Source organism: Vulpes vulpes, chromosome 10 (assembly GCF_048418805.1).
Source record: "Vulpes vulpes isolate BD-2025 chromosome 10, VulVul3, whole genome shotgun sequence".
In the NCBI taxonomy this organism is placed as follows: domain Eukaryota; kingdom Metazoa; phylum Chordata; class Mammalia; order Carnivora; family Canidae; genus Vulpes; species Vulpes vulpes.
In genome coordinates, this window is record NC_132789.1 from 35513654 (window position 1) to 35541503 (window position 27850).

At 56.6% G+C, this 27850-nt stretch overlaps 2 protein-coding genes and 1 non-coding gene across 31 annotated transcripts in view; all 3 read right to left on the reverse strand.

Moving 5' to 3' along the window:
• Positions 1 to 9518, reverse strand: part of ASAH2 (N-acylsphingosine amidohydrolase 2) — a 97518-nt gene extending 88000 nt beyond the window's left edge. Inside the window, exon 1 of one of the 3 annotated variants that reach the window (XM_072723547.1) lies at positions 9456 to 9518. The gene's annotated coding sequence lies outside the window, so the exon portion shown is untranslated. Of the gene's footprint in view, positions 1 to 8309; positions 8795 to 9455 lie in introns of those variants that run through there. The other 2 variants (XM_072723546.1, XM_026014787.2) reach the window with 2 other exon arrangements.
• Positions 9519 to 15467: 5949 nt separating this feature from the next.
• Positions 15468 to 15575, reverse strand: LOC112931998 (U6 spliceosomal RNA). The gene has a single exon (XR_003237408.1). It is a non-coding gene; the product is annotated as a U6 spliceosomal RNA (small nuclear RNA).
• A 7443-nt stretch (positions 15576 to 23018) lies between these two features.
• SGMS1 (sphingomyelin synthase 1) overlaps positions 23019 to 27850 on the reverse strand; it is a 245826-nt gene continuing 240994 nt past the window's right edge. For all 27 annotated transcript variants that reach the window (XM_072723569.1, XM_072723551.1, XM_072723564.1 and 24 more), the window contains 2 exons: positions 25403 to 25569; positions 23019 to 24744 (listed from right to left, as the gene is read on the reverse strand). In XM_072723569.1, coding sequence (XP_072579670.1) covers positions 24565 to 24744; positions 25403 to 25569 — 347 coding nt within the window. In that variant the 3' untranslated portion in view covers positions 23019 to 24564. The remainder of the gene's footprint in view (positions 24745 to 25402; positions 25570 to 27850) is intronic.

Sequence of the window (27850 nt, forward strand, 5' to 3'; positions counted from 1 at the left end):
GCATTTTGTCTGCGCAGAACTTACTGACTTTTAATTTACAAGCAGTCCTAACCAACCATTCTTTTTCTTCCAATCACAGAAAATCAGAACGCTCCAGGTCTCTCGAAGGCGGTAAGCATGGCCGGTCCAGGAGCTTCACGGGACAATGACTCAGCCATGACACTGGTCAGTGGCCAGAGCGACAACCTGAGTCATTTTTGCTTGACAATCGCTAAGACAGCAGGAGAATGTGTGCCAGATTTGAAAACATCCCCTCTGAGATTTTTTTTTAATTTATTTAACTTTGGGGTTTTCAAGAAAGCAGCCCCACGCTGTAAAGCTGTGGGAAATATAAGGCGAGAGACAGAGACAAAGCGATAACTGGACAAATCCATTTTGAAACGCTATTGTGAGTTGGGGAGACTTTATTTTCTGCATTTTGCTGAACCACATTAAAATGTTTTGCCATGGGGATCCCTGGGTGGCGCAGCGGTTCGGCGCCTGCCTTTGGCCCAGGGCGCGATCCTGGAGACCCGGGATCGAATCCCACATCGGGCTCCCGGTGCACGGAGCCTGCTTCTCCCTCTGCCTGTGTCTCTGCCTCTCTCTCTCTCTCTCTCTCTCTCTCTCTCTCTCTCTGTGACTATCATAAATAAATAATAATAAAAAAAAATTTTTTTTTAAATAAAATGTTTTGCCATGATCGTGTATTACATCTGTGATACAATGGTAGATTTTTCCCCCCAATGGAAGAACACAGGATGGGAAAAAGGCACGTAGAGTAACTTAATTTTCCAACGAGGCTGATAAAAGGAGGTGCCGTAGTCCACTCTTATGTGTTCTTAAATGAAGACTAACCACTACAGAACATAGGTCTTTCTCTTGGCTTTATAAGGCAGACCGTGTCCCCTGCAGAGTCCATCGTGGTGGAGCTCGTAAGTCGGGTATCCCATCCCAAAGCACTTGCAGAAATAATGAAGCACCAGCTAATTCAGTCAGGACTAAGGGAAGAGAGCAAGTTCTACTGCTTATTCATTTCACTAATCAGAAAACAGGCTGAGCTGCCTTTTCGTGCCCTGATAAGCTGAACTTTGGATGCACCATGAGAGATAAAGGTTCTTCTGAACTGGATCATTAAGGGGGTGCTTACATAAGAGGACCGATACCACCAAGTGGCATGGCGCTGCAGCCAGGTTTGTGAGCCTGTTGCCTCACAGCCGAGTCCAAAGGTAAAGGCGTAATGGAAGGCTAGCATGTTTTCCATTCCAATGTGTTAAGTCCAGGGTTGATATGTTCAGAAGATCTGACTACTGGTTGGGCCTGGGCGCTGACCAATTAGCGCAGGTGCCCGGGTAAACAGCCGGCGTAGCTGGAACCAGCGTGCTCCTGCTGAACGTCAACGAGTCCAAGCCCCGTAAATACGGTCAGTCGTCATCAGAGGGAAGAAGAAAAGTGCTGCAATCCATTAGGAAGGAGGCCGACCACGAATCGATAGGTAGCGGGTCTTACACGGCCCCTCGTGAGCTCCACTGTAGGAGAGAAGCATCAGGAAACTGGCGTGTTCCAGACAGGCTTGCCCGCATTGCTGAATGAGGGGGCTGCCTCCAGCCCAACCACAATTCCTGCCACAGTGAAGCAGAATTATGAGATGGAAGACACCTTGCTCCAGTTTGGACAGGTAACAAGCCGAGGAGTCCTTGAAAACCCTTTGGAGGGAGAAAAAAACAAACTCAACTTGTAGAGGAGGAAAATGAGATTAGGAGGAATGCTGAAAATCTTGCCCGGGGAAGAGAGAAGCTGACTCCATCCCACCCACACTGAGGCAGAACGAGGCGAGTGGACACATTTATCAGCAGCTTCCCTAGGTGTTGAGTGCTTTCCAGCAGGTAGGCAGCTGAGTGAAACCTGCAGACGCAGCACAACTGCCCAGATACGATGACAAATGACACAACAGGTAGGTAGGGATCATTGAGGACTGCCACAGCCAGACGCATGTGCTCACCTGAAGGGCACAGCCACCACTCGCCGGTGCCTCAAGGAAGTAAAGGCCTAATAGCGAAGGATCTTTCCTTTTTTTTTTTTTTAATAAGGTTGGAATCAATATCTTTCATGTCTACAATTTTATTTTTTTTAAGATTTTATTTATTTATTCATGAGAGATACAGAGAGAGGCAGAGACACAGGCAGAGGGAGAAGCAGGCTCCATGCAGGGAGCCCAACGTGGGACTCGATCCCAGGTCTCCAGGATCACGCCCTGGGCCGAAGGCGGCGCTAAACCACTGAGCCATCCAGGGATCCCCCTCCTTTTTTTTTTTTTTGGTGAAAAGTTAGTAACATGGGGCTTATCTGAAATTTCTTGATTTTCAAATGTAGGCAAATTTTTTAAAAAATACATTATCATTCACACATTTTATCATGATCATAATATTTTAGCAAACATTGCTTCCTCCATTTAAATATATTCCAGTGGAAAAAAATTTAAAAAAATATATTCCAGTGCCCACCAAGTACCAGATACTGTGCAGGACCTAAAGAATAGAATTCATAAGACAAAATCCTGCTTCTCAAAATCTTACAGTCTCAGGTAAGCTAGAGATGATTACCAAGTAATTATAATCCTGGGCTATGTGTGCCTCGGGGGTACCTAACAGGGAACCCCAACTCAGACTCGGAGGGAGTCAGAAATGGTCTTGCCCAGGAAGTGATACCTAAGCGGAGTCCAGAAATGTGGCTGTTAACCTAATGCATCAGGTAGCTACGGCTGCGTAACAAACCACGCCGAGCCAGATAGCTTAAAATAACAGTCTGTGCAGCTCATGATTCTGTGGGCTAGCAACGCGGCTGGGCCCTCGGGGTGGTCCTACTGATTCGGGGCTTGTGAAGGCATCAGGAGAGAGCTGCTGGGTTGGCTGGGGCTTGGCTGGGGCTGCTGGTTGGGGACAGCCTCCCCGGGACAGCCCATGTCTGGTCCACGTGGAGTCTCACCCTCCCACGGGCTAGCCCAGGGCTGTTCACATGACAGCGAGTGGAAACAGGTAAGCCTCCTCCAGGGCCAGGCTGGGAGCTGGCGTGTCGTAACTTCTGCAGCATCGTACTGACCAAAGCAAGTTCTGGGGCCAGCCCAGATTGCCCGGGATGGGACCCGGTCTCCACCTCTTGGCGGGAAGTCACATTGTGCAGAAGGTGTGGATTCAGGGAGGGGTGGAGAACTGTCACCGTTCTGGCAATCTAGAAGGCATGGCAGGTGCAAAGTGATCTGCTAACACGAGAGCAAAGAAGGCAAAGGGGGTACCGAGGAAGGACATGATGAGCGTGGTCAGAAAAGGCAAGTTCATGAAGGTCCTACCGTGGATGCGGCCCAGTGAAACGGCAAGATTTTTTCTTTTTCCAAAAAATCTTTCTTTATCCAAAAAATAAAATAAAAATTGGGTCAAATAAAAATCTTTCTCTCTGCTGATTAGATGGGGAATGCGGGACAGGTGCAGTATAAATAAAATGCAAGGTTTGAACATAAGCATCTTAAATGAAACGTTCTGGGGGCTGGCAAGAAAGGTGTATCATATCTAGTTTGAAAAATCAAGGAAGGCTTCAGGAAGGAGATGGAATTGAAGCCAAACTTTGGGGAAAAAAAACAACAGATTTTGCCGCATAGAGACGAGGATGCTAACCTATCAGGATAGGCTCCAGTGCAAGGGAAGGAAAGCCCCAAATATATATGGGGCAGGCAGTGGGGTTTGACTACACGGAGCGCAGTGGTTCTCAATCTTTCTCTACCCTAAACTTCCAAAAGACAATGTTCCTACGTGACACTCCCACATTCGTCTCCCTAGTGCGCCAGGCTTAGGACAGGATCCGGTGTTGGGAAGACGGCCGGCCCTGCGACCCCAGCCTCTCCTGCCCCTGGTCCGCTCTGACACTGAGCCTCAGCTCCACGCACATAGGCTTCGGGGGGAGCAAAAAAAGAGGCCGCTGAAGGGAGAGGCTATCAGATGTTCTAAGATGGGGGGGGCCCTGGCGGGCTCAGAGGGTGAAGCATCTGCCTTTGGCTCAGATCATGATCTCAGGGTCCTGGGATCGAGTGTCTCATTGGGCTCCCTGCTCAGCGGAGAGAGTCTGCTTCTCTCTCTTCCCCCTGCTCATGCTCTCTGCCACTCTCTCTTAAATAAAAAATAAAAAATAAAAATAAAAATAAATAAATAAATAAATAAATAAAATCTTAAAAAAAATAAATGTCAGGTTGGGGAATCTTCACTTTGTGAATGCAGGAAAGGATCCCCGAATGTTTCTGAGTGAGATAAAGAACACAGAGCCGCATTTTGCCAACATTCGCTGACAGAATGGAGTGAAATGGGCAGGGTGAGGCTCGCAGAGGATGCTCGTTTCTCACCCCCCGGCCCCGCCGTGGCCACCATGACTAGCAGACCAAAGGGCTTCTTCCTGAGACCCTCCAAATCTGTCTCCACTTAGTGCCCTAATGCTGTGGAGGATGGAGCGGCAAACAAATCGGAACCTGCCGGGCATGGTGGGGCTGGCGACGGGCAGTGTTGTAAGAGGTGAGGCCCCGCTGGGGGCAGGGGGGAAGCAGAGCCACGGTGGTGTCTGGGGCTGGCAGTGGAGGTAGAGAAAGGAGTGTGGTCATCTCTCTGAGATCTGCTACTAGGATGGGTCAAGGTGGGAAAAGAAGAAGAGGGGAAACCAAACATCACTCCAAGTTTCTAAGGTTGGGAGGGACTCGTGGTGTCATGGACCAAAAGAAGAAAGTCGGGAAAGCCAACTGCACAGGGAAGAAAATGGATTCGGTTTGAGTCATGGGTAGAAACACCAGGTGAAAAGCATCAGGGCAAGGGCCAAAGCCAACACACATAACTGCAACAGAAAGTCATGAACTTAGCATTTCTTCCAAGATTCCAGCAACGTTGGAAGAAGACACATGGGAGTGAAACACACTTTCGTTTTTTCTAAGAATATTGCAACATCGTCCAAGATCCTAGTGGAACCCAGAGGAGGAGGAGCGGTGAAGAACTGGTGTGCAAAGGAAGCCTTCCCCTCGCAAAAGGAACAGTTGGAAAGAACTCCATTGCTGGCCCTGTTGGAACCTGAGCTTCCTGGCTCCATATTCCATCCTCCAACCTCCAGCTTCCATCCTCTATCTTCCAACCTCTAGCCTCCAGCCTCCAACCTCCAGCTTCCAGCCTCTAATATCCATCCTCCAACCTCCATCTTCCAGCCTCTAGCCTCCAACCTCCATCCTCCAACCTCCATCCTCCAACTTCCATCTTCCAGCCTCCAACCTCCAGCCTCCAGCCTCCAGCCTCCAGCCTCCAACCTCCATCCTCCAACTTCCAGCCTCCAACCTCCAGCCTCCATCTTCCAACCTCCAGCCTCCATCTTCCAACCACCAGCCTCCAATCTCCATCCTCCAACTTCCAGCCTCCAGCCTCCATCTTTCAACCTCCAGCCTCCATCTTCCAATCTCCAGCCTCCAACCTTCATCGTCCAGCCTCCAGCCTCCAGCTTCCAGCCTCCCTTTTGTGTCTGAACGAAGTCCTGACTTAATGAAACACGGAAAACTTGATCAAATTATGAGGTCCATCGTTCTGCTGCCTCTAAATTGAAATCTTTGTTCATGTGACAAAAGTCAGGGCCCCTGTTCAGAGGAGAGGAGATGGATGTCTAGTAAGGAGAAAACTAGAGTTTTCTGCCTTGCAGGGAGAAAGTAAGGAACGGTGGTTTAAGAAGATGGGTTCTGGATTAAGATTTTTTGGGTTCAAATCCCAGCAGTGCCCTCACAGGACGCATCAGTGCATTGATTTCTTTGTCTTTAAATTGGAGCTTATGCTCTTAACCATCTCTTCCTGGGCGTGTGAGGATTCCCTGAGAAATCCATGTCGGAGGTCCGTAATGATTAAGTCTGATGGCTTCACAATGCCCCCCACCTTTTTTTTAGTACAGACACTTACTAAGTGCTAATGAATAATCTCTTTTATACATTAGTATCATCCACAGGAGGTTCTCATTGTCTAAAAGGAAACTTCCTTTTGTTTAGCATGACCAGGTGAGGAACTTCAAGGACCTAAGAATGGATGCATGCCCCTATTAAGGAAGTTCGTGGCAGCTTCCTCCTGTCTGAGAAGATTGGAGGTCATCCTGTCACAGGGTTGATCAAGTGGAGCACCAGCCACCCCCAGGCTCCGTGGAGATGAAGTTAGGGAGATGAACCTCCACAAATGATCTTCCGCGTTAGGGTTTGGACAATTTTCTGGTCTCTACTTGTATTGACCCCAAGAGATAGATGAGCTGGATGTGGATTCCAGCACTCTTACGCTCCAGCTGCAGATTCACTTCTAAATTCTTCCTCTTATTAACCTAGTGACATAAAGATGGTGCTTCGAGATTCGGGTACCACAATTCGGGGGGCTGAGCGTTTCGGGAAGAAGCAGTAGCATTCCCTGAAAAGGCGGCCTGGCTAGAAAATCCCTCGTTCTCAAACGTGTAGGGCCTTTCTGCTAAGCCAGCCCGACCATGGCTCTATCACCCGCTCGACAACGTCACAAAATAATTTCTTCCAAAGGCAGTTTTTCTCCAAATGTCTTAAACCAGTAAATCGTTTCTTTATCAAAGAATTTTCTGCGACAAGTATCGGCATCGGTGTGTCGCGAAATGTTGAACTGGCTCTCTAGGAATAAAAAGCCCCGGTGGTTGTGCCACCTGCCACCTTCTGTGACGTAAATGCTCTTAGCTGTGGCCCCTTTCAAGCTGCCAGGAAGGCACCGGAAGCTGAGCCAGGGCAGTCGGAGCACAGCTGGCTCCGGTGAACAGGAACTTTCCTTGTCATATCACCGTCACACCACCCAACACCTCTCAGGCCACCGACGAGACATTTCTTAAGTATCGTCCGAGATAACAGTGTTGTCCTTGGAGCCAGGGAGGCAGTGGGAGCGGAGCCGAGCCTGGCTATTCCGGGGGCTGGGAAAACCGCAGCCAGCTGCCACACTGCGCCTGGTTTGGTGTCCTAACTACGTTGGTCTCTAAGTCACCCTCTTCCCGCACCAGGTGTGTCCCAGGAGCCTTCAGGGAATGTGGCAACAACAAGCAGGCAAACCGTCCCAGGAGACTGTCCCAGGTCCTGAGGGACCTCGTTTCTGGGCAGGATCCTAAGAAGCTCATTAGGGTCAAGATTCCCCCGCATGGTCACTGGTGCCATTCTCCGCACCGCCCTCTCAGGGCTTCAGTGGCCATGGCCTGGGGGTGGCTGACTCACCCTGGGCCACCTTTGTCCCTTCTTTCCAGTCGCTTCAATGGCAGCGAAGCTATCCTCAGTAAGGTGGGAGAACAAGCCCCATGACCGTGGTTACGAGGGTTACTGGGTGGCTTTTCTGGAGAAGTCTAAGACCCAGGCCCACACGCTGAATGGGAAAACAGGTGAGGGGGACACCGCGGAGTCCCAGCCAGCGACCCCTTGCTGCAGGAAGTCTGGGTGTTGGAGTTCTGTCCCTGGAGGGTGGTCCTTGACCTTCAAGTCTAGTGATTCGAGGTGGTTCTCCACCTGCTGTTTAAGAGTCTTGATACTAAGGCTGGATAACTCAGCATCTCAAAGCTTTCATCACCATTTTTTCAAAAACACCCACGTACCCTGGTGCTAACAGAACTTCTGGTGCCTGCCCTGAGGCAAGGTCCCGAATAACTCGGTCCCCCCCACCCCACGACACTGCACTTGCACCCGAGGTGTGGTGAGCTCTCCATTTTTCTCACCTACCCTTGACCTTGCAGAGGCCTCAGCAGGGAAGTGGGAGGAGCTCCTTTCTCTGAGAGCAGAGGAAGAGCCTGGCAGAGTCTGCCTGCCTGCCTGCGGCAGAGCTTGGAGAGTTGCCAGCCCCAAGAACCCAGAGAGGCGGCTGCCCGCACCCCTGCTGCGACCGGCCAGGCGAGGCCTCCAGGGGTCACCTCACAGCACAGAGGATCCCCCCGCCCCGGGGCGAAGGCCGTGGGGCCTGCGCTCCTTGTCCTCCCAAGCGAGCATCCAGGGGACAGGACTGTGAGGTCAAGAGAGGACCCTTGTCATGCTGCTGGGCCAACTGGAGGACCAGAGGGACGCTCACTCTCAGGACAGGATCCCCCAGAGTTTCACCCCACTTTGGCGGGGGCTCCTACTCTGTGATGAGCGAGTATCTCTCCCCTGGATTCGGGGTCAGAGCCTCCTCTCGTCCCTCTGCACTAGCAGCGCCCTTCCGGACGCTGGCACAAGGACCCCGACTTTACAGGTGAAGTGGATGGGGCCCTAGGAAGTGCCAAGAGCTCACACGCTATACACAGGGGACTGGAACTCGTACCTGTGGGCTCCGAGGGCAGGGGACAGTCGCCGTGATCATCCCCACCTGATGTCAGTTATTGGTGGATGTCGCTGCCGGAAGGTGGGGAATGAGGATTTAGTGCATCCTCCGCCTCTGTCATGCAGTCTCCGTAAAACCCCAAGGGCTGGGGGGGATCCCAGGGTGGCTCAGCAGTTTGGTGACTGCCTTTGGCCCAGGGTGAGATCCTGGAGTCCTGGGATTCAGTCCTGTGTCGGGATCCCTGCAGGGAGCCTGCTTCTCCCTCTGCCTGTGTCCCTGCCTCTCTCTCTTTCTCTCTCTCTATGTCTATCTTGAATAAATAAATAATAGAAAAATCCTTTTAAAAAAACCCCAAGGGCTGGGGTTTGCAGAGCTTCTGGGATGGGAAATATGCGGAGGTACCGGGGAGTGGAGCACCTGGATGGGCAGGAGGGCCCCCCCGCCTGGGTGTGGGTGTCACCGACTGCATCCTTTAATAATAAAGTGGCAATGGAGTTAACATAAACAAGAAGGGGGGGGCCGGGGGGGGGGGCAGGTGGCTGAGCCGGTTAAGCATCTAGCTCTTGACTGCTCCCAGGTCCTGGGGCTGAGCCCCCCGGCCCTCGCGCGGCCCAGGCTCTCCCTCCTCCCTCCCTCTGCGCTGCCCCCTCCTCTTAATAAAAAAGAGATCGGAGACGGAATGAGATGCAAAGTTTGCGGACGTCCCTACATCCTTGGGAATTCCACCCAAACCGAGCTCGGCGGCGGTGGCGTCTGCTCCGGGTTCCAGACACTCCGTGGGCCGCAGACCCGGGCGCGGGGGCGGGGGGGGGGGGGTGACCCGGGGCGCCGGGTCCTCAACGCACTTGGGGCCGCGGGGTCTACACCGAGGGCGCTGGAGGCCGGGCTGGACCCCCGAGGCTCAACAGGGCCCCGCCCCCCCAGGGTCTCCCCCATCGCGTCGCTCTGATCCCCTTCGCGGGTGGAGACGCGTCCGCGGACGCCAAGGAGCGCAGAGCTGCCCCGGGCCGCGGGGCTGACGCTGGGGAGCACCTGCCGGGGCCTCCGGGACGCCCGGGGTCTGCGCCCGCCCCCACCCCGTCCCCGGACGCGGACCAGGGCGCCCGCTGCTCCTCCCGGCGCCCCCGCCCCTGGCCCGCCGCCTACCTGCCGCCGCCCGCGCCCCGCGCCGCCGCCGCCTCCGCCCCGGCCGGACGGGCTACCCCCCCCCCCCCTCCGCCCGCAGCCCCGGCGGCCTGCTCCCCCGCCCCCCCCCCCGCCTGCTGCTGCTCCCCCCGCCCCCCCCCGCCTGCTGCTACTCCCCCCGCCCCCCCCGCCTGCTGCTGCTCCCCCCCCCGCCTGCTGCTACTCCCCCCGCCCCCCCCCGCCTTCTGCTGCTCCCCCTGCACCCCCCTGCTGCTGCTCCCCCTGAACCCCCGCCAGCTGCTGCTGCTCCTGCTCCCCCCGCGCCTGCTGCTGCTGCTCCCCCCGCCCCCCCGCCTTCTGCTGCTCCCCCTGCACCCCCCCTGCTACTGCTCCCCCTGAACCCCCGCCAGCTGCTGCTGCTGCTCCCCCCCCGCAGCCCCCGCCCGGCCTGCGGTGCCCTCCACACACCCTTCGCCTGCTGCTCCGCCCCGCCCCCCCCCCCCCCCGCCCTACTCCCCCCTGCTCTCCTTGCCTCGTTCCCCCCTGCTGCTCCCGCCCCACTCCCCGCAGAGCTGCAGGTGCGGAGGCCTCCACCTTGGACCCTCTGAGCAGAGGAGCTGCCGCCCGCGGGCCCCATCCTCTGGAGGTCACACCGGGGATGAAGGGGTTAAGCCCTCTGGCGGGGACGCCCCCTGTCACCCCCCCTCACCCCCCCCCCCCCGACCTAGTAAGGCCTCCCCTATGCAGAGAACCGGTGGGAAGGGGTTTGGCCCTGCGCCCTCCCCGGTCGCCCTGCGCTGCACCTGCTGCCTGGAGCCCCGGGCAGGTTCCTCTCCACCCTGGGGGCCCAGAGGCAGGACGGGGCGTCCCGGGGCGCGCGGAGCCCCGGGGGGGGGCGGACAGAGCGCGTGCTGCCCGTGGGGGTGCCCCCTGCCCCGGCTCACCCTGCGTCTCTGTGGGCGCCCCCTCACCCGGGGCCACGGAGCAGGGGAGGCGGGCGGGGTGGGGCGCGGGGCAGGGCCCGGGGCGGGGCGCGAGGCCCAGAGTCCCGGCCGCAGCGCCTGCGGGGGGGTGTCGGCCGGCGCCTCGGAGCGCAGCTGGGGAGCCCCCCCGCGGAGCCAGCCCGCACCCCAGGGCGTACCCCCCCCCCCGCGGAGCCAGCCCGCACCTCAGGGCGTACCCCGCCCGCGGAGCTAGCCCGCACCCCAGGGCGTACCCCCCCCCCGCGGAGCTAGCCCGCACCTCAGGGCGCATCCCCCAAGGAGCCAGCCCGCACCCCAGGACGCAACCCCCCCACGGAGCCAGCCCGCACCCCAGGGCGTACCCCCCCCCCCCCGCGGAGCCAGCCCGCACCCCAGGGCGCATCCCCCAAGGAGCCAGCCCGCACCCCAGGGCGTAACCCCCCCACGGAGCCAGCCCGCACCCCCCCCGCGGAGCTAGCCCGCACCCCCCCCGCGGAGCTAGCCCGCACCCCCCCCCGCGGAGCTAGCCCGCACCCCCCCCGCGGAGCTAGCCCGCACCCCAGGGCGCATCCCCCAAGGAGCCAGCCCGCACCCCAGGGCGCACCCCCCCACAGAGCCAGCCCGCACCCCAGGGCGCATCCCCCAAGGAGCCAGCCCGCACCCCAGGGCGCAACCCCCCCACGGAGCCAGCCCGCACCCCAGGGCGCACCCCCCCACGGAGCCAGCCCGCACCCCAGGGCGCACCCCCCCCGCGGAGCCAGCCCGCACCCCAGGGCGCATCCCCCAAGGAGCCAGCCCGCACCCCAGGGCGCACCCCCCCCGCGGAGCTAGCCCGCACCCCAGGGCGCACCCCCCCCGCGGAGCTAGCCCGCACCCCAGGGCGCACCCCCCCCACGGAGCCAGCCCGCACCCCAGGGCGCAACCCCTCACAGAGCCAGCCCGCACCCCAGGGCGCAACCCGCACACGGAGCCAGCCCGCAGCCCCCCCCACCCCGCGGAGCCAGCCTGCTACCCGGAGCGCCCGGCCCCCGGCGATGCAGCTGCGCATGCGCTGTGCGCTGGACGCCGGGGCCTGCAGGGACCTGCACCTGGACCTGCACCTGCACCTGCGCACCTGGGCTCCCGCAAAACCGCGGACGGCCCGAGGGCTCGGCCAGGCAAGGGGGCAGCTCCGCAGCCTCAGGGTCTCAGAGAGCCGCTGCACTTTGCGACTCCTTTTTTGTGTTCTTTTTTTTTTCCTTTAATATTTTTTAAAATTTAAATTCAGTCTGCGGACATTCAGTGTGACACCCCATGCGCATCCCAAGTGCCCCTCAGTGCCCGTCACCCAGTCACCCCGACCCCCCACCTCCCTTCCTCAGCCCCGTGTTCGTTTCCCAGAGTTGGAGTCTCCTGTTTGTCTCCCTGTGATATTTCCCGTCGGTTCCCCCTCTTTGGCCCTATAACCCGTCACCGTTACAGTCCCCGTGTGAGTCAGACCATGTGATGACTGTCCCTCTCCAACTGACCGACGTCGCTCAGCATCATCCCCTCCAGTTCCGTCCACATCCATGTAAATGCTGGGTGCTGGTCCCTCCTGACGGCTGAGGAATGTTCTAGGTGCACATGGACCAGGTCTTCTCTATCCATCATCTGTCCACGAACACTGAGGCTCCTCCACAGTGTGGCTGCTGTGGACACTGCTGCTGTGAACATCGGGGTGCAGGGGTCCCGGCGTCTCACTGTATCTGTGTCTTTGGGGTCAGTCCCCAGCAGTGCAGTTGCTGGGTCGCAGGGCAGATCGATTTGTAACTCTCTGAGGAACCTCCACACAGTTTTCCAGAGCGGCTGCACCAGTTCACATTCCCACCAGCCATGCAGAGGGTCCCCCTTTCTCCTCATCCTCCCCAACATTTGTGGTTTCCTGTCTCGTTCACCTTAGCCATATTCTCACTGGTTGCAATCACTTCTAAATTATGGAGGGAAAATGGATGTGAACCTAAAAATGTGTCTTTCAAACTTCCCTTAGGGACATGCAACCGTAGGGCCCGCTTGTCTACAGGTTAAAGACCAGCCCCTGTAACCAGGTGTTCAAACTCGCCTCGCCTAAGCCTTTGGCGCTGACATTTCACCGTGTCGGTCTCCCATGGGGACCACGGGTCTCAGGTTCCTAGATGCACCTGCCCCATCCCAGTGCTGCCCGAGCTTTTATCTCAAGACGCTTGCTCGCCCAACCACTCCCCTCTGAGTCACCCCCACCTGAGCTCAAAAACATAGCTGCCAATTCTGTGACACTCCGTTGGTGGATAAGTGGGGAGCTATGTCATTGCCCCTCAAGGCTGGGTGGGCCTGGAACTGCCCGGAATGACAGGAGGACACGGAAACCATGCCGGGTGACTCCTGAGTCCTGGTCACAAGAGCCATGTGTCACTTCTGTGTTTCCTGGAGTTCTTACTCTTAGAACAGCGAAAAAAAAATTCAACTGAGTACGTTTAAAAAAATTTTTTTTAAGATTTTATTTATTTATTTCTGAGATCCAGAGAGAGGCAGAGACCCAGGCAGGGGGGCAGCAGGCCCCCTGCGGGCTCGATCCTGGGACCCCCGCACCGTGACTTACAGGTCCTCGGGCTCTGTTCCATGCCGGGCAGCAGCGCCCGCGGCAGACACGGAGGAGCTGCAGGCGCTGCCGGAGTGACCTTCACAGGCACGAGTGGGGGGGGCGACCATCACCCGGACAGCGCGGCAGGCTGGCCCGCGAGGTCGCGTCCCTTTAGGGGACAACAGGGGCTCCCAGGCAAGGAGACTGCAACCTGGTGACCCCTGCTCAGGGTGGGGGCCCTTCTGCGAGCGCCGCCAGGGCCCGTGGGCCGTGGGCTGCTGGCGTGGGGCTTGGGCCCTGGTCACCGGATGCTGGGGCTGGGATGCCAGAGGGGCCACACGTAGAGGCTGCAAACAGGGGCGGGGGCCCGCGTGGACCCGGCGCCGCGTGGGGTCGGGGGCCACCCAGCCACGTCTTGCCCAAATTCCGGACCCAGCAGACCATCGGCCGTAATAAGACAGTTCAGTGGGATTGCACACCTCCCTGGGACACGGTCCTCGGAGGCCAGCGTGGGCTCTAGGTCTTTGAGGGCCTTTCCCCGCCCGCCCACCACTTGCATCTCTGAGCCCTTTGAGCCTTGATAATTTTGGCCTCGAGGGTATTTTTGTTTTTTTCACTTGTTTGGTTTTGCCCCTGAGAGCCGCTGAGTCCTGGGGTACGAGCACCCGCTACTTGCCCAGGTGTCCTGTGACCTCTTGCCTCCTGCACGACAGGAAATCTGGTAAGGAGGGTGTGGCCGCGGGCGTGAGGCGGCAGAGCTGCGGGAGGCGGTGCTCCTCGTCGTGCTCTTTCTGGGACCCGGGGCCCCACGGTCAGTATTCAGTCCAGCCCCGTATTTAGTTGTGCACGATTCAGTGCCTACTGTTTGCCAGGCACGCTCTTAGGCCAAGACACAGTCCAGCTTCTTAGGACGCTTCCATCCTAAATGGAAGGAGACAAAGGAAAACGAACAATCATGGGTCGCCCGCTGGGCGCCACATGCTGCGAAGGACAGGAAGGCAAAGCGACAGGTGAGAGGACGCCGTTCACCACGACACCATCGGAGAAGTCCCCTCTGACAGACCCGAGGAAGGGGGCGCGTCCAAGCCACTGACGCCCGAGGGAAGCAGTCCTGGAGAAAGAGGGGCCCCCCGTGGAGGTCCCCCGACAGGAAAGTGCATGGAGGAGAGGGTGGCCAGGCTGTGGCCCAGGCAGGGGCCGAGGGAGAAGCAGCTGACCGGGCGGCTGGCGAGTGGGGAGGCCGAGCAGGGCTGGTGCTCCGGGGGCCGCGGGGCGTGGTGCTCCTTCAGGCCATGGGGCCATGGGGCATGGTGGGGTCAATCTCCAGGGGGCCATGGGGTGTGGTGCTCCCAGGGGCTGCAAGGCTCCCGATGTTGCTCTGATTTTGATGGGGACTCGCTGTCCCACGGGTGCTGGCACCAGCAGGCGTCTGGGGATTCCTGGCGCACCCGTGAGCCCGGCTCCATGGGGAGCACCAGTGGCAGGGACAAGGCGTGAGGAGCCCCGGCCTGATGTCGAGGCTTCCAGGCAGCCGGGCAAGAGCGAGGGGCTGCGGGGGTGCCAGTGGGGAGGGTGTCGGGGGGCTCAGCGAGAGGCGACAGACCCAGGAGGCTCCCGGCTGAAGCCCTGGATGGGCGCCCTCGGCGTGAGCAGGGACAGAGCCGACAGAGGGGCATGGGTGCTGGGCGTCCGTGCCAACCCTCTCAGGACACGTTCTGGGCTCGCGACCCTTTGGCCACGGCTGGGCCCACAGGGGCCGGGGCGACCCTCCGCCTGCAGAATCAGCAACGGCAGCGACCGGTTCCGAGGCGATGGGCTTTAGGGACTCCAGCAGCCGCTTCTCCTTTGGCCCTTATGTGGGGCTGCGAGGGAGTCCGGGGTGGAGGCCGAGGGTCAGGCCGTTTGCTCGTTTTTGTAAGGAGGCCGCTGGAGGAAAAATGCTAATTAAAAATAGGGTAAGTGGGGATCCCTGGGTGGCGCAGCGGTTTAGTGCCTGCCTTTGGCCCAGGGCGTGATCCTGGAGTCCCGGGATCGAGTCCCACGTCGGGCTCCTGGTGCTTGGAGCCTGCTTCTCCCTCTGCCTGTGTCTCTGCCTCTCTCTTTCTGTGTGTGTGTGTGTGTGTGTGTGTGTGTGACTATCATAAATAAATAAAAGAAAAAAATAAAAATAAATAAAAATTAAAAAAAATAGGGTAAGTGATGGATGGCTCTGGGGAGAGGCCGGGTGCACTGTGCACGAGTGGGTGCGCTCCGGGAGACCCACTGCTTGGGTGCGGCCAACGGCCCCTCCACTCCAGGTCCCTGCGTGTTGGTTTGTGCGGTTACTCCAGAGGCGCTTTGCTACATGGATGAGATACTCCAGGAGCGCCTCTAAAAATACTTTTACTGGATGCATTTTTAACTTGAATTTCGTGCGCTGACGTGGACTGCAACAGTGGTTTCTGGAGTAGAATCCGGTGATCCTCACTTCCACACACACCCAGCACTCATCCCCAAAATAGTGAACGCCCGTGGAGTTTGCATGTCCTCCCCACTCAGGGGCCGGGCTCATCTTCTCAGCGTCGTGTCAATTTTTAGGATTTGTGCTGCCGAGCGGAGCACAGCTCTATCGATTTCTTTTTTTTTTTTTATCGATTTCTTTTAAAAGAATCTCTGATTCCAACTGTCTTAAGGAATAAGGGGTGTCACTGGTTCGCATGCGTCCAAGGAAGGCAGCCCCAGAGTTGGTCCCTCCAGGGCTCCTGTGTCACTGAGAACCCCGTTCCTATCCAGGTGTCAGCTCTGAGCTCAGGGCTGCGACGTCCTGGGCGTCACATCTATGCACAGCCTTGTCCCAAGGGAGGGTTTGGCTTGGTTTGTTCTGATCTGGGGGGTCCCTCTCTTTAAGAGCAAGAAAAATTTCCTACAAGGACGTCTGGTCATTTCTTGTAAAATCAAACATCCGTCAACCCTATAACCCAACAACCCCACACCTGGGTAGTATTTACCCGGGAGAGACAACAACCTATAGACCTAATTACATGCACAAGCGTGCACACGCATGCATATGTGCACACACATGTACACGCATGCAGACACAATTCACACAGATGCACACATCCATGCACACACAATTCACACACATGCACATGTGTATACACATCCATGCATATCCATGCACATGCATCCATGTACACGCATGTACATGCACACACAACCTAGGCACCCATAAGTACATGCACACATCCATGCACATGTATCTACATGTACACACCCCATATGTACATGCATGCATCCATGCACACACATGAACATGCACACACCCAGGCACCCATATGCACGTGGACACGCATGTACACACATACACACCACACACCCATATGTACATGCATGCATCCATGCACATGCATGTACACGTCAGGCACATATATGTACATGCACACATATGTACACACACCATGTGCCCATATGTACACACATGCATCCATGCACACACCCAGGCACCCATATGTATGTGCACACATATGTACAAGCATACACACCATGTGCCCACGTGTACATGCATGCATCCATGCACACACATGTACATGCACACACCCAGGCACCCATATGTACGTGCACACACATGTACCCACATACACACCACACACCCATATGTACATGCACACATCCATGCACATGCATTACACACACCCAGGCACACATATGTACATGCACATGTATGCATGGCACACATATGTACATGCACACACATATGTGCACACGAATAGAAAACTCACAGCATATTGTAAGCTGCTGCTTTATTGATACTATCCTCAACGTGGAAGCTGCCCAGGTGTCCATCTGTGGAAGAGTGGGTAAACACACCGTGGCACACATAGTCGATGGAATACTGGTCACTATTAGAAAGCAATGCTTCGACACACACAGCAGCACGCAGGACTCTACACCTATTACGCAGGATGAAAGCAGCCGTCCCAATGAGAACATAAGCAGTCCACGGTGGGGGAGCCGATCAATAGTAGCCAACAAGGTTTGCCTCCGGGATGTGGGGTAGGGGACGGGTGGCCGAGATTGATGGGCAAGGGGCGGGGAGCAGGTGCTAAACTGCTCTGTGTCAGGACAGGGGCCTTAATTACATGCATTTGTCAAAACAGCAAATACACACTTCACGTTTCTGTGTTTCTTTGCCTATAGATTTTACTCAAAAAGCAAAAAACCACCTGGGAACAAATTTTGGGTTTTAGTGATATGAATGCTGACGTATTTCAAAAGAAGGGTCTGCAATTTACTTTGAAGTGCATCACAACGATACGAATAATTTATAGACGCATAAAAACACAGACAAGTGGATGGATCCGTGATAAAGCAAGGGAATAAAGTAACAGTAGAAACTAGGCGGTGCCTACGGGGGTTCTCATGTGCAGTCCTTACCAAGTGAGCGTGGACTCAAAAGTTGTCTTGCAGGGGCGCCGGGGGCCCAGTGGGTGAGGCATCTGCCTTCAGTTCAGCTTGTGATCTCGGGGTCCTGGGGTGGAGCCCTGCGTCGGGCTCCTTGCTCGGGGGCATCTGCTTCTCCCTCTGCCTCTGCCCCTGCTTGTGCTCGCTCGCTCGCTCTGCCAAGTAAATAAATAAAACCTTAAAAAATTATTTTTCATGATGAAATATCAGAGGGGAAGAAAGGTTTGCGTGGACAGGGCTTCAAGGCCACAGGCCAGTTTAAGGAAATGTATGTTTCTCTAAGGGCAGATTGGTTTACGGCTCTAAAGACGCTGATACAAACGCTCAAGGTATGTGTGTGCGCGTGTGCGTGCATGTGGATAAGCCCAAGGCGCCCCCGCCGCCCCGCAGCACGGCGCACACCTCGGGGCAACGCGGGCAGCAGAAGCTTGTGCTCTGCACACCCGCAGGCTCCCCTGCCCGGGCCACGTGTGCTTCCCGCGGTCCCGCCCAGGAGGCGACGCTGCCCTAAACCGGAGCAGAAAACGCAGGGTCTTTCCGGCTCTGGCCCCTTTTGGGGGCATTGGGGGGGTGGTAGCACCGCCGGCAGCACCTCCTCACTTGGGTGGGGGCCCTGCTCACTCCCAGGAGGAAGATGCATTTCCCAGCGCCCGTGCACATTCGCTGTCTTGGCCGATTTTAATTGGTGATTAACCCTGAACACCTTGAGGGACTAGGCGGCTTTGCACACCCGGATGTGCGGGCGGCCCACGTGTCAGCGCTCAAGCTCCGCCGTGCTAAGGTGACATCTCGGATGCTTCGCCGTCCAGCCCCTGGGACTCTGATGCTGCACTTGGTGGGTGTTGGCAGTATGGGGATGCGAGCGCCGCACACATCAACATTTCGGCTCCTGAAGGAAGTGCCCCCCTTCCCCCCGCGTCTGCTGAGTGTTGGGTGCAGCTGGGACCATGTGTGACAAAACAGAACGGGCCCTTCTGCCGTCGGCCCCGCCTCGACCCGACTGCCATCCTGCACCTGCCCCCCAGGAGGGGGAGCCCGGGAGCGCTCACCAGGCAGCGGCCCGCGAGCCACCAGGGTGGGGCTCCCCACCCCCCGTGACGCGCTCCGGGTGATGGGCCCAGCGGTGCCACCTGCACACACCGCCCCCCACCCTGCCATGCCGCACGAGCTGGGCCCCGGACACAGGCAGCGTCCGGCACGGCGTCGGCCTCCCTGCTCACCTGGGCCACGGCGGGGACCACGGCGGCGGCCACCACGGGCCTCCCGCAGGCCTGGCCACCACGCGTTGAGGAGCTCAGAGCCCAGGGTTCAGAGGCGCCTCCCAAGCACGCTCGTGCCAGCAGATCACGCCTTCCCGCCCGCCCCCCCAGGACACCCTGAGCTGTGTGCACCTGCCCAGGCCCACCCGGCCCACCTGCTCGGCCGAGCCCCTCGGGGCTCCTGTGGCGCCGGCGCCGACCGTGGTCAGGAGGTGGTCACAGTAGTGCCAGGGCCTTGGTGGGGCCCGCAGAGCCCATGGCCCGGAGCTGCACGGCTTGTGGCTGGGTGGCCGCTGGCTGCTTCCCCGCGGGTCGGCGGCTCCAGCGGCCAAGCCTGCGCCCCACTGAATATGGGAGGCGGCCGTCGCTTGGGCCCAGGGATGCTGCGTCTGGGGCAGATGCGGGCGACACTGGCGTGGAGCTCGAGGCTCAGCTCCCTGCTCCGCAGCAGGCGCCCTGCATGTGCTGGGACCTCTCCTGGGGCGCCCAGGGCCTTGTCTTCATGCCTCCCCCCATTTCCCTTGCGATCACGGGGTTTACTGAGCCCAGAGCTTGTTTGTGCGACCCCCCCCTGCCCAGTCCCCGTCACCGTCGCCCTACGTCACACTTGTACTGATGGCCTCGAGGTTCCCGCTCCGCCGCGACCCGCCCCGGGCACTTGGATGTGACCAGTAATGTCTCCCCGAGCACCACTGCGTCGTAGAGCAACTCTTGAGGGAGGAGTCGGACAAAAAACTGCTGGTGTTGAAAATAAGTGGGAAAAATCATAGAAGGACACAAACCATGAGCAGCCCTAACTCTGGGAAACGACCAAGGGCGGTGGAAGGGGAGGTGGGCGGGGGACAGGGGTACTGGGTGACGGGCACTGACAGGGGCACCGGACGCATGAGCCCTGGGTGTTGTGCTCTGTGTCGGCAAATCGAACTCCAATAAAAAAAAATATACAAAAAAAGGGTTACAATGGGCTGGAATATAGATAAATGTAATTCAAGGGGAAAAAAAAATAAAACAAGCCTGGATATTTAAAAAAAAAATGTCCTTGGTGTGAAATGAAGTAGGTACGACATCGGGCGGGGGTTCCTGGCAGGACCCTGCCCGGGATGGCGTCACAACACTTGCCGCATTTCCTGCTCTCACTGAAAAACGCTTGGAGTCCCTAAGTGCAACTCTTGGCAATGACCTCGAGCGAGGGGGCCCCGGGAGAGGGAGATCGTCGCACCCCACAGAACCCACTGGAAGCCCTCGGTGGAGAGAGACCCGGCCTCCGGAGCCGAAGTCACTGCCCAGGCCCTGCTGGTGGCCACTCCCCTCCCACGGGCCTGGGCTACGCGGCCAACGCCAAGAGCTCTCCCCGGGCGCGGGGCTGCACCCCAGGGCCTCGCGGGAGAGCGCACGGCAGGCGCCGGCCAGTGGCACACGGCTCGGCACCCGGATGTCCCCCCGCTCCCGGCCCGGCCTGTCCTCGCGTCCTCCGGGACACCCTGTGAGCGGAGGCCCGAGGTTGCCGCCGCAGACGCCGACAGCCGCTCCCAGTCTCAGTTCTTGGGCTGTCGTGAGGACACAGCCTGGTCGGTCCAGCCGGCGGGATTCCCTCGGAGAGCAGCCCGTCCTGTTGGTCGGCCGCAGACGCTCGGCCGCCCCGGGCTTCCAGCTGCATCTCCAGCCTCAGAGAGCTTTGGGGTCGTCACCGCTGCCACCCTTACAGCTACAGAAGGTTGGGCGAACTTGTCGAGAAAGGACTGTTTTGGGGGGGTTCCTGGGGGCTCAGCGGTTTGGCGCCTGCCTTAGGCCCTGGGTGTGACCCCGGGTCCCGGGATTGAGTCCCGCATCCGGCTCCCTGCATGGGGCCTGCTCCTCCCTCCGCCTGTGTCTCTGCCTCTCTCTCTGGGTCTCTCATGAATAAATAAAATCTTAAACAAACAAACAAAAAAAGCGGAGTCCCCGCAAATGTATCTACTAATAGCCTACTGTTGGCCAGAAGCCTTCCCAATAACGACTAGCGCGCAGTCGGTGTGCGTGTTCCATGCTGTGTTCCTAGAATAAAGCTAGAGGAAAAAACTAGGAAAATCGTAAAAGTGCCTCTCTAGTACTTGGTGCTGTATTTACTGAAAAAAATCCACACGTAGGTGGACCCGCTGGGTCCGAACACGTATTGTTCAAGGTCAGCTGTGCCATCGATTACACTTCACGCGTGAAAAGTCTCAGCACAGCGGTGAAAAGACGGAGACGGTCAGGAGAGCACACACACGAGGTGCCGTCTGTGCATGTGATCTGTCCAGGGGGACGCGCCTCAAGGATGGAGACCAGAGAGGGTCAGGGACAGGGGAGGACAGGGATGGCACCAGGCCCTGGCACCAGGAGGAAGCCGGCTTGTCGCCTAACAAGCCCGGAGCAGCCCCCCTACTCCCGGGGAAGTGCCAGCACGGGGGGCTCAGGGATGCGGGCGGGGGGGCTGGGCTGGCCTCTGTCGGCCGCGGCCCTCCCTACCCCACCATCTGCGACCCCAAAGCCACCCCAGACATGTCACCCGGCACCCGGGCGCCAGGGCCCCAGGACCACCAACCCTGCTTCTGCGGCTCTTTGCTGTCGGGCTCTGCACCCCACGAACCCCCGGCCCTGGAATTCCTGGGGGACTCACCTGTGGGACACCAGTGGCCCTCAGGCCCGTTCCGGCGGTCAGATGTCCACGCTCGTGGTGACGGGGGACCCCGGACACGCAGGGCACTCCAGGCTGGCGGCGCGCCTTTCCCAGCAGCCACACGCCGAGCCACAGCAGGGCCGCACCCTGGCACATGTGACACCCCCTCCCGTGTCCACCCAGGCAGCCCGGGCCGGCCTTGGGTCACCCTCCCCGCCCCCCCCGTCCTGTGGGGCCCCCAGGGACCGGCCCCCCACTGACCCTGAAGCATCTCTGACCCTGGAGCACCCCTGACCTCGGAGCACCCCTGACCCCAGAGCACCTCTGACCACCTCTGACCCCGGAGCACCTCTGACCTCAGAGCACCTCTGCCCCCGGAGCAGCTCTGACCTCGGAGCACCTCTGCCCCAGGAACACCCCTGTCCCTGGAGTACCTAGTGGGGGGCGGACACCGCACTGGCAGACAGGTAAGGACGTCAGGGGCCCACAGCAGCGAATGCGGCCTGGATTTCCTGACCGAAGGGAGCGGAGGGCACAGAGGCCCAGCATCTACCCCGGGGTGCAGGCAGGACCCCGGCTCTGGTTTGGCTCAGGCTGTGATCTCAGGGCCGGAGGGCAAGCCCCACGTGGGCTCCCGGCCAGTGGGAACCCGCCTAGATTCGCTCTCCCTCTGCGCCCCCTGCCCCCAACTCTCTCTAAAATAAATACATCTGGGGAAAACCTGAGTAGGGACGTCAAGGGATCCGGGAGCACATCCTGTATCTAGGCACCTCAGGACCTGGCTCCGCCAGGTGGCCGCGGGCTCGGGCCACTGCCGCGCCGGCCTCAGCTCCGTGCCCGGCCCCGCGCGCTCAGCTCCGTGGCGGGCTCCGTGCTCGGCTCCGTGCTCAGCTCCGCGCCCGGTGCGAAGGGCTGGCGATCAGGAACCGGGCTGCAGTGAGGCCTCGGACCTCGCGAGGTGCGCTCACCCGCTCGCTTCACGGGGAGGGGCCTCGTCCTGGGCCTTCCCGCCGGTGCCCCCCCACATGGGCCTCCCGGGAGCCCTCAGGGCCCGGGGCAGCGGGAGGCCGGGAACAGACCTCGAGGTGGCGCTCCTGTGCCCGCCCGCAGCCCGGGAGCAGCCGAGGCCCCGGGTACGAGTTTCTTAGGAAACCAACAGGCAGCCTGCAGAGACACAGTAGCCCCCCCCCCCCCTTTTTTTTAAAGAAAACTAATTCGACTTAGGGGAAAAAAAAAGGTTCCGTGTTCAGCGGATGCATTTGCATTACTCACGTTACTTTCCCTCAGGCCACGCAGCACCTGCTCCAGGGTCAAGGTCAGGGTGGGGCCGCAGGGAAGGGGGAGAAGGGGGAGCCATCCTAGAACCCGGTCTGGCCTCCAGAGGCCACTGCCCGTGCCCACGGTGACGCCCGGCCGAAGCCCCATGCGGGTCTCACTGCTTTGACTTCTCCTCCTCTCCGGCAAAGGCTGACCGCAGTTTGGATCGAACCCATCTGTGATTCTTTTACGTATTAAAAAAAAACAAAAAACACTTGTACCTTCCCAGAAACCTCAAAGGGAAAACAATCAGGATTGCCACAGGCCGTGTCTCAAACCAACCCATGTTGGGGAAGCTCCAACACGCACGGTGATTTTTTTATTACCTTGCTTTCACGACTTCGTCTCTGACTTCCGTGAAGGATGCGAACACATTAGAAATAACAGTCATTTATTTTAAGTATCAGGTTTTATTAAAAAGTGCATCTTGATTAATTTATGATCTAGGTAAGCTGTTAAGATATCAGTATACTCTGGAATAATAACTTTACAAATATTTAAAACAAAATTTTAAAAGCCTTTTTATTTCCTTCACCATTATTGTTTTACAATACAAATATCACCTTGTGAATACACAAAAAAACCCTACGGAAGATAATTCTGCTGCGTAAAATACAGAATGGATATATATACTTCTTCATTCTTAAAAAACTATTTTGTTCTCCACATTGGCAAGTATAGAATAGAATACTTCCCCAAACATACTCATGTTAGGAGTAAAACTCAGAGTTCCATGCAGTTTCTGCACAAATATATTTGAAAGAAATAGATCTCTGTTTTGTTGTTCACCAACAAAATTGTCATGAGAGTATGGATGACTAATTTAGAGCTTTCAAGTTTTAGTTAAGTGATCATTTTCAAGACTCTCTTTTTTTAAAAACAAAGTATTCATGGCTGTTTTCATTGTATAGTTAAAATCGAACTACCAAATAGATGATAAAATAATTTAAGTGGTACACGTCATTGCCACCTGTTCACAATATGGGAACAGGCCCGGACTTTCTAATTAGCTTCCCCCCTTCTTTAACTCGTAGCTATTTAAAAACCGTAAGCAGTCTTCTGATTTAATTTAGCTATAAATGCAAAATTTAGTAGTGTATACATACATTTATATTTTCATGGAATATTTTATTTTAAATAAAAACATTTAAGATTGCCTACTGACCATACAATCAAGACAAGAAAGGCACTAGAAACATAGACAAATTTCTCTCCCAAGAAGCATTTTTAAATTTTAACTCTCTTCTCTCCAACATGTAAAAATCTTTAAATTTGGTTTTCATAACATTATTTTGAAAAATAAAGTTAGGAAATACTTAGAAAATCACTTTGTAACAGAATCTTTTTTTTTTTTTTGCACTTTTTGACACACTCTCTCCGCTGATTTTTACAAAACCCAAAGTTACCAAACCTTTCTGTGTCTGTCATTTTTATTTGAATATCGGTGCAACAGGTAGAAAGATTTCAGAATTGAACCCCATTCAGGTACTTAGAAACCTTCATAGAGACATTTGTTAGAAAATGGCTTACAGCCCAATCTTTGGGGCAAGAGATATGAAAAGTATGTTTTCCCAAGAAAATAATACACTTTATTTCCAGATGTGACTGGAAAGACCAGAACTGATGATATAAAAGCTCACATTTATGCTGTTGCATCATATACAAAGGAACATGGTGGTCGCAGGTCATGTAAATCCCAAACTTATGAAGAGGAAATGTGTACAGTGCATGATAGGTTAAATTTTCTTTATTGTTGTCCAACGCAGGTCCTTTGGAGAGAAAAAAAGATCACAGTGCTGACCAGGTAACTCAATAGGTTAAGTCAAGGTAACTGTTGAAAGAGAACAGGATTAGGGAGGTGTTTGTTTATGGCATCTTCTCTCATGGAGTTCTTAGCACTTCGGACAGTTCCTCGCTTCCCCGCTGGGTCCGGCCGTTACGTATCATTCACCAAGCGGCTGTACTTGACTTGTCGACCGAGGTGGACGACTGGCCAGGGGAAGGGCCAGTGGTAAGACCGAGGTACGATTCCTTGCACATTCTTTTCAAAGTACTGAAATGGCCTGTACCACCACACCCTGGCCAGGAGGTTCATCTGGGAGGCTTCTTTTAGCACCTAGGACGACAAGGACAGGTAACTGCGTCAGGGAGCACAAGCCACGTCCCAGCCACAGAAGGACGCTCTGCTGGTCATCCTCCACTTGCAGTTCAGGTATTTCCCTTATTGCAGTTCACAGAGGACCCCAGACCCGCCCCGTGTGTCCCCGTTTCACACACACACACACACACACACACACAACACACGTCCCCACTCTGCGCTCATCTGCTAACTGTGCCACACCCAACCCAGCAGGAAAAAATACTCTGATTCTGGGAGTGCATGGACAGCATGAGGCTTACTCAGGGTCTTGCCCATATACACAGGCCTCAGTCAGTGTGGCCGTCACTTCTCTGTGACGCCAGTTAAGCACTCAGCTGGTAAGGGCCCAGGGTGGAAGAAGGGCGGGGGCGGGGGCAATCAGGGGCAGGGGGGAGGGACATTTGTTCTGCAAGGATGCAGCATTGGTGTCACCGTGTTCATGTGTTTCTTGTTCATGTTCCACTCAGAGGTGGGTCAGCATCACCAGAGACAACACAGTCCTACCCACCGACCTCTCTAAGAGAAACCTGAGCCATCGGTGGGTTCTCTGCACATCCCCTTCCCCCTGCTGTGCCGCCCCCGCCCCCAGCCGGGGCGAAGGGAACTGCAATCAGATGGGGGGGGAAGGACTCACTTGCTGATTGGCCATAGTGTGGTACCACCAGAAGAGTCTCGTGGTGATGTAGTACGCCACCACCACATCCACAGTGTAGTGGTCATGTGCTAAGAGAATGCAGAAGATCCCAACCACGCTGAGAAGCCAGCAAATCCAGTGGTACCACCAGAGTCGTCGAGGGGAATCTGAAATGAGGAGAGAGGCACAACAGCCTGTCACTCAGGTAGCACGGAGGGCACCAACCACGCTCGCCTCTGCGGCCACTTGAGTCCAGTGACTCCGAGCTTTCCTTCTGGAAACAGGTCACACGGGCAGCAAGTCTGAGGGCTTTAGCTCACGTGGAAAAAAGGTTAGAACGGCAGCAGCTTGGTTTTTGATTTACAACTGTATTTTGTATTTAGTTATTGCTAGATTCAGATAATCATAAATACAATTTAAAAGGTCAACTGATGGGGATAATGCATCACGCTCGGTTAAAAAAAAAAGTTCACTGACATTTAAGTCCATTTACTTGTAAAAAATTTGGGCTTAATGCTCTAAGAAAAACCAATACCTTTTGGTCTGGAGAGAGCTTATATGGGGAGTGGGCGGTTGGGACCGCTACCACCGTCTTAGTTGCTTTCCAAGCTCTGTGACCATGCACTGATCTGAAAGTCTCTGGGATTTCTGTTTCTCAAATGGAAATAAAGGATCCAGATGCCTGGGAATTCTGGTCCAAGCTCATTCAGAGGCCGGGCAGGGTCAGATAAACACTTGTCCACACCTCCACCTGGAAGCCCCTCGAGAGAAGAAGCATCAGGCCTTCCCGCCTTGTGTTCTCAAATAATGGGCTGAAGAGGGTCTGAAACTTTACGGAGGAATGTCGTCTGAATGTGATCCATCCTCCCCACCCTCTCCATGGGGAGGAAGTTCAGACTTTTACTGGATTCTCAAACGGCCAAAGGACTAATCAGCCATGTGACTGAGATTTATCCAGCATCTACGATGTGTCCAGCACAGGAAATGTGCTAGCTACTGAGATCAATGAACAAACAGGCCAAAGAACCTGCCTTTGTGGTTCTTCCTAAATACCTTCCTAGTACGGGGGAGAGACAATACAAAATAATTATAATAAGTAAATTTATAATAATAATACATTTATAATAATAAATAAGTAAATTATACACTAAGTTAGAAGGTGTCAAATGCCAGGAAAAACTGCAACGCTGAACAAGATAAGCAGGACCAGAGAGAAGGTGAAGGGGGCTGGGTCTTCACAGGCAGTGGTCGGGCGGGGGGGCTCTCTTGCTCTCGGATCCAGCAAGATCCGATTGGACACCCAGCCAGACAACAGTAGTGGCCGCCGCTGCTGAACAGTAGGCCCATGTGCCGCCCGTTTCCATCGCTATAACCTCTCCCCCGGCCAGGAGCAGCTCTCTGCGTCTCATCCAGGGCCGAGGGAGTGAAGCGTAGTGAGGTCAGAGGCTCGGGGTAGCACGGGGACCTTCCATCTGACTTGGCCCCCTGCCCCCTGTCTCCCCACAGGGCACGCTGGGTTTCCTTCAAGGGGGAGGCTCACCCGCTGAAGTACAGTCAGCAGGGCCGGGAGCGCTCCGGTTACCCCAGGCCCGCGTGGCCCAGCGCGGGGTGGGAGGGCGCCTGGAGGTGGTATGGTTCCCTGGGCTCAGCCACAGGCCAGGGGCGCCCACGCTCCCTTCTCCCGGCGCCTGGGCACATTGGCCCTTTCCTGTCTTCCCTGAGACCACAAGCGGCCTCGGGCTGGGGGGCAGGGGGGCTCAGGGGGTGAAGCCTCTGCCGTAGGCTCCGGTCCTGATCTCAGGGTCCTGGATGGAGTCCCACGTCGGCCCCTGCTCAGCGCGGAGCCTGCTTCTCCCTGTCCCCCTGTGCTCACACTCTCTCTCCGTCAAACAAAATAAATTTTAAAAAGACCCGAGCTGGGCTTTCAAGCCTTCAGTCCCCAGCCGGCCGTGCTCCTGCCGTGCCTCGCCAGTGCCAGCCCATCAGGGTGGGTCAGGCCCCCATCTTCCCAGGGTCCAGCGGCAGCCAGCCCCCCCGCCCCCGCACCCACCTGCACCTGCTGCAGGACGGGTTTCTCCTGCTGACGGGGGACAGGACAGCACAGCCCCATCTCGGAGGACGGACTCAGACCCCTTCCTGTCGGTCACTTCTTGTTACCATCACTGCTCTGCCTGCCAACTCGACGGCGCCGCACTCACTCCCGACACACATCGACATGGCAATTTGTGCGTCCCTCCTTGGAGGTACCGGCAACCCGCCGCCACTCACTGTTCTGCACGGAACCTGCCTGGACCGGGCTCACGGAGGCTGTTTTTAACAGCAGAATACTGAGGACTTAGGACAACTGAGTTTTCCACAAGGAGAAAAAGAAGTAACCTGTGGCTCATTACAGCGAGCCAGAGCCTCACGTCTCACAAACATCATTTGAGAGAAATCAAGTGGCCGAAG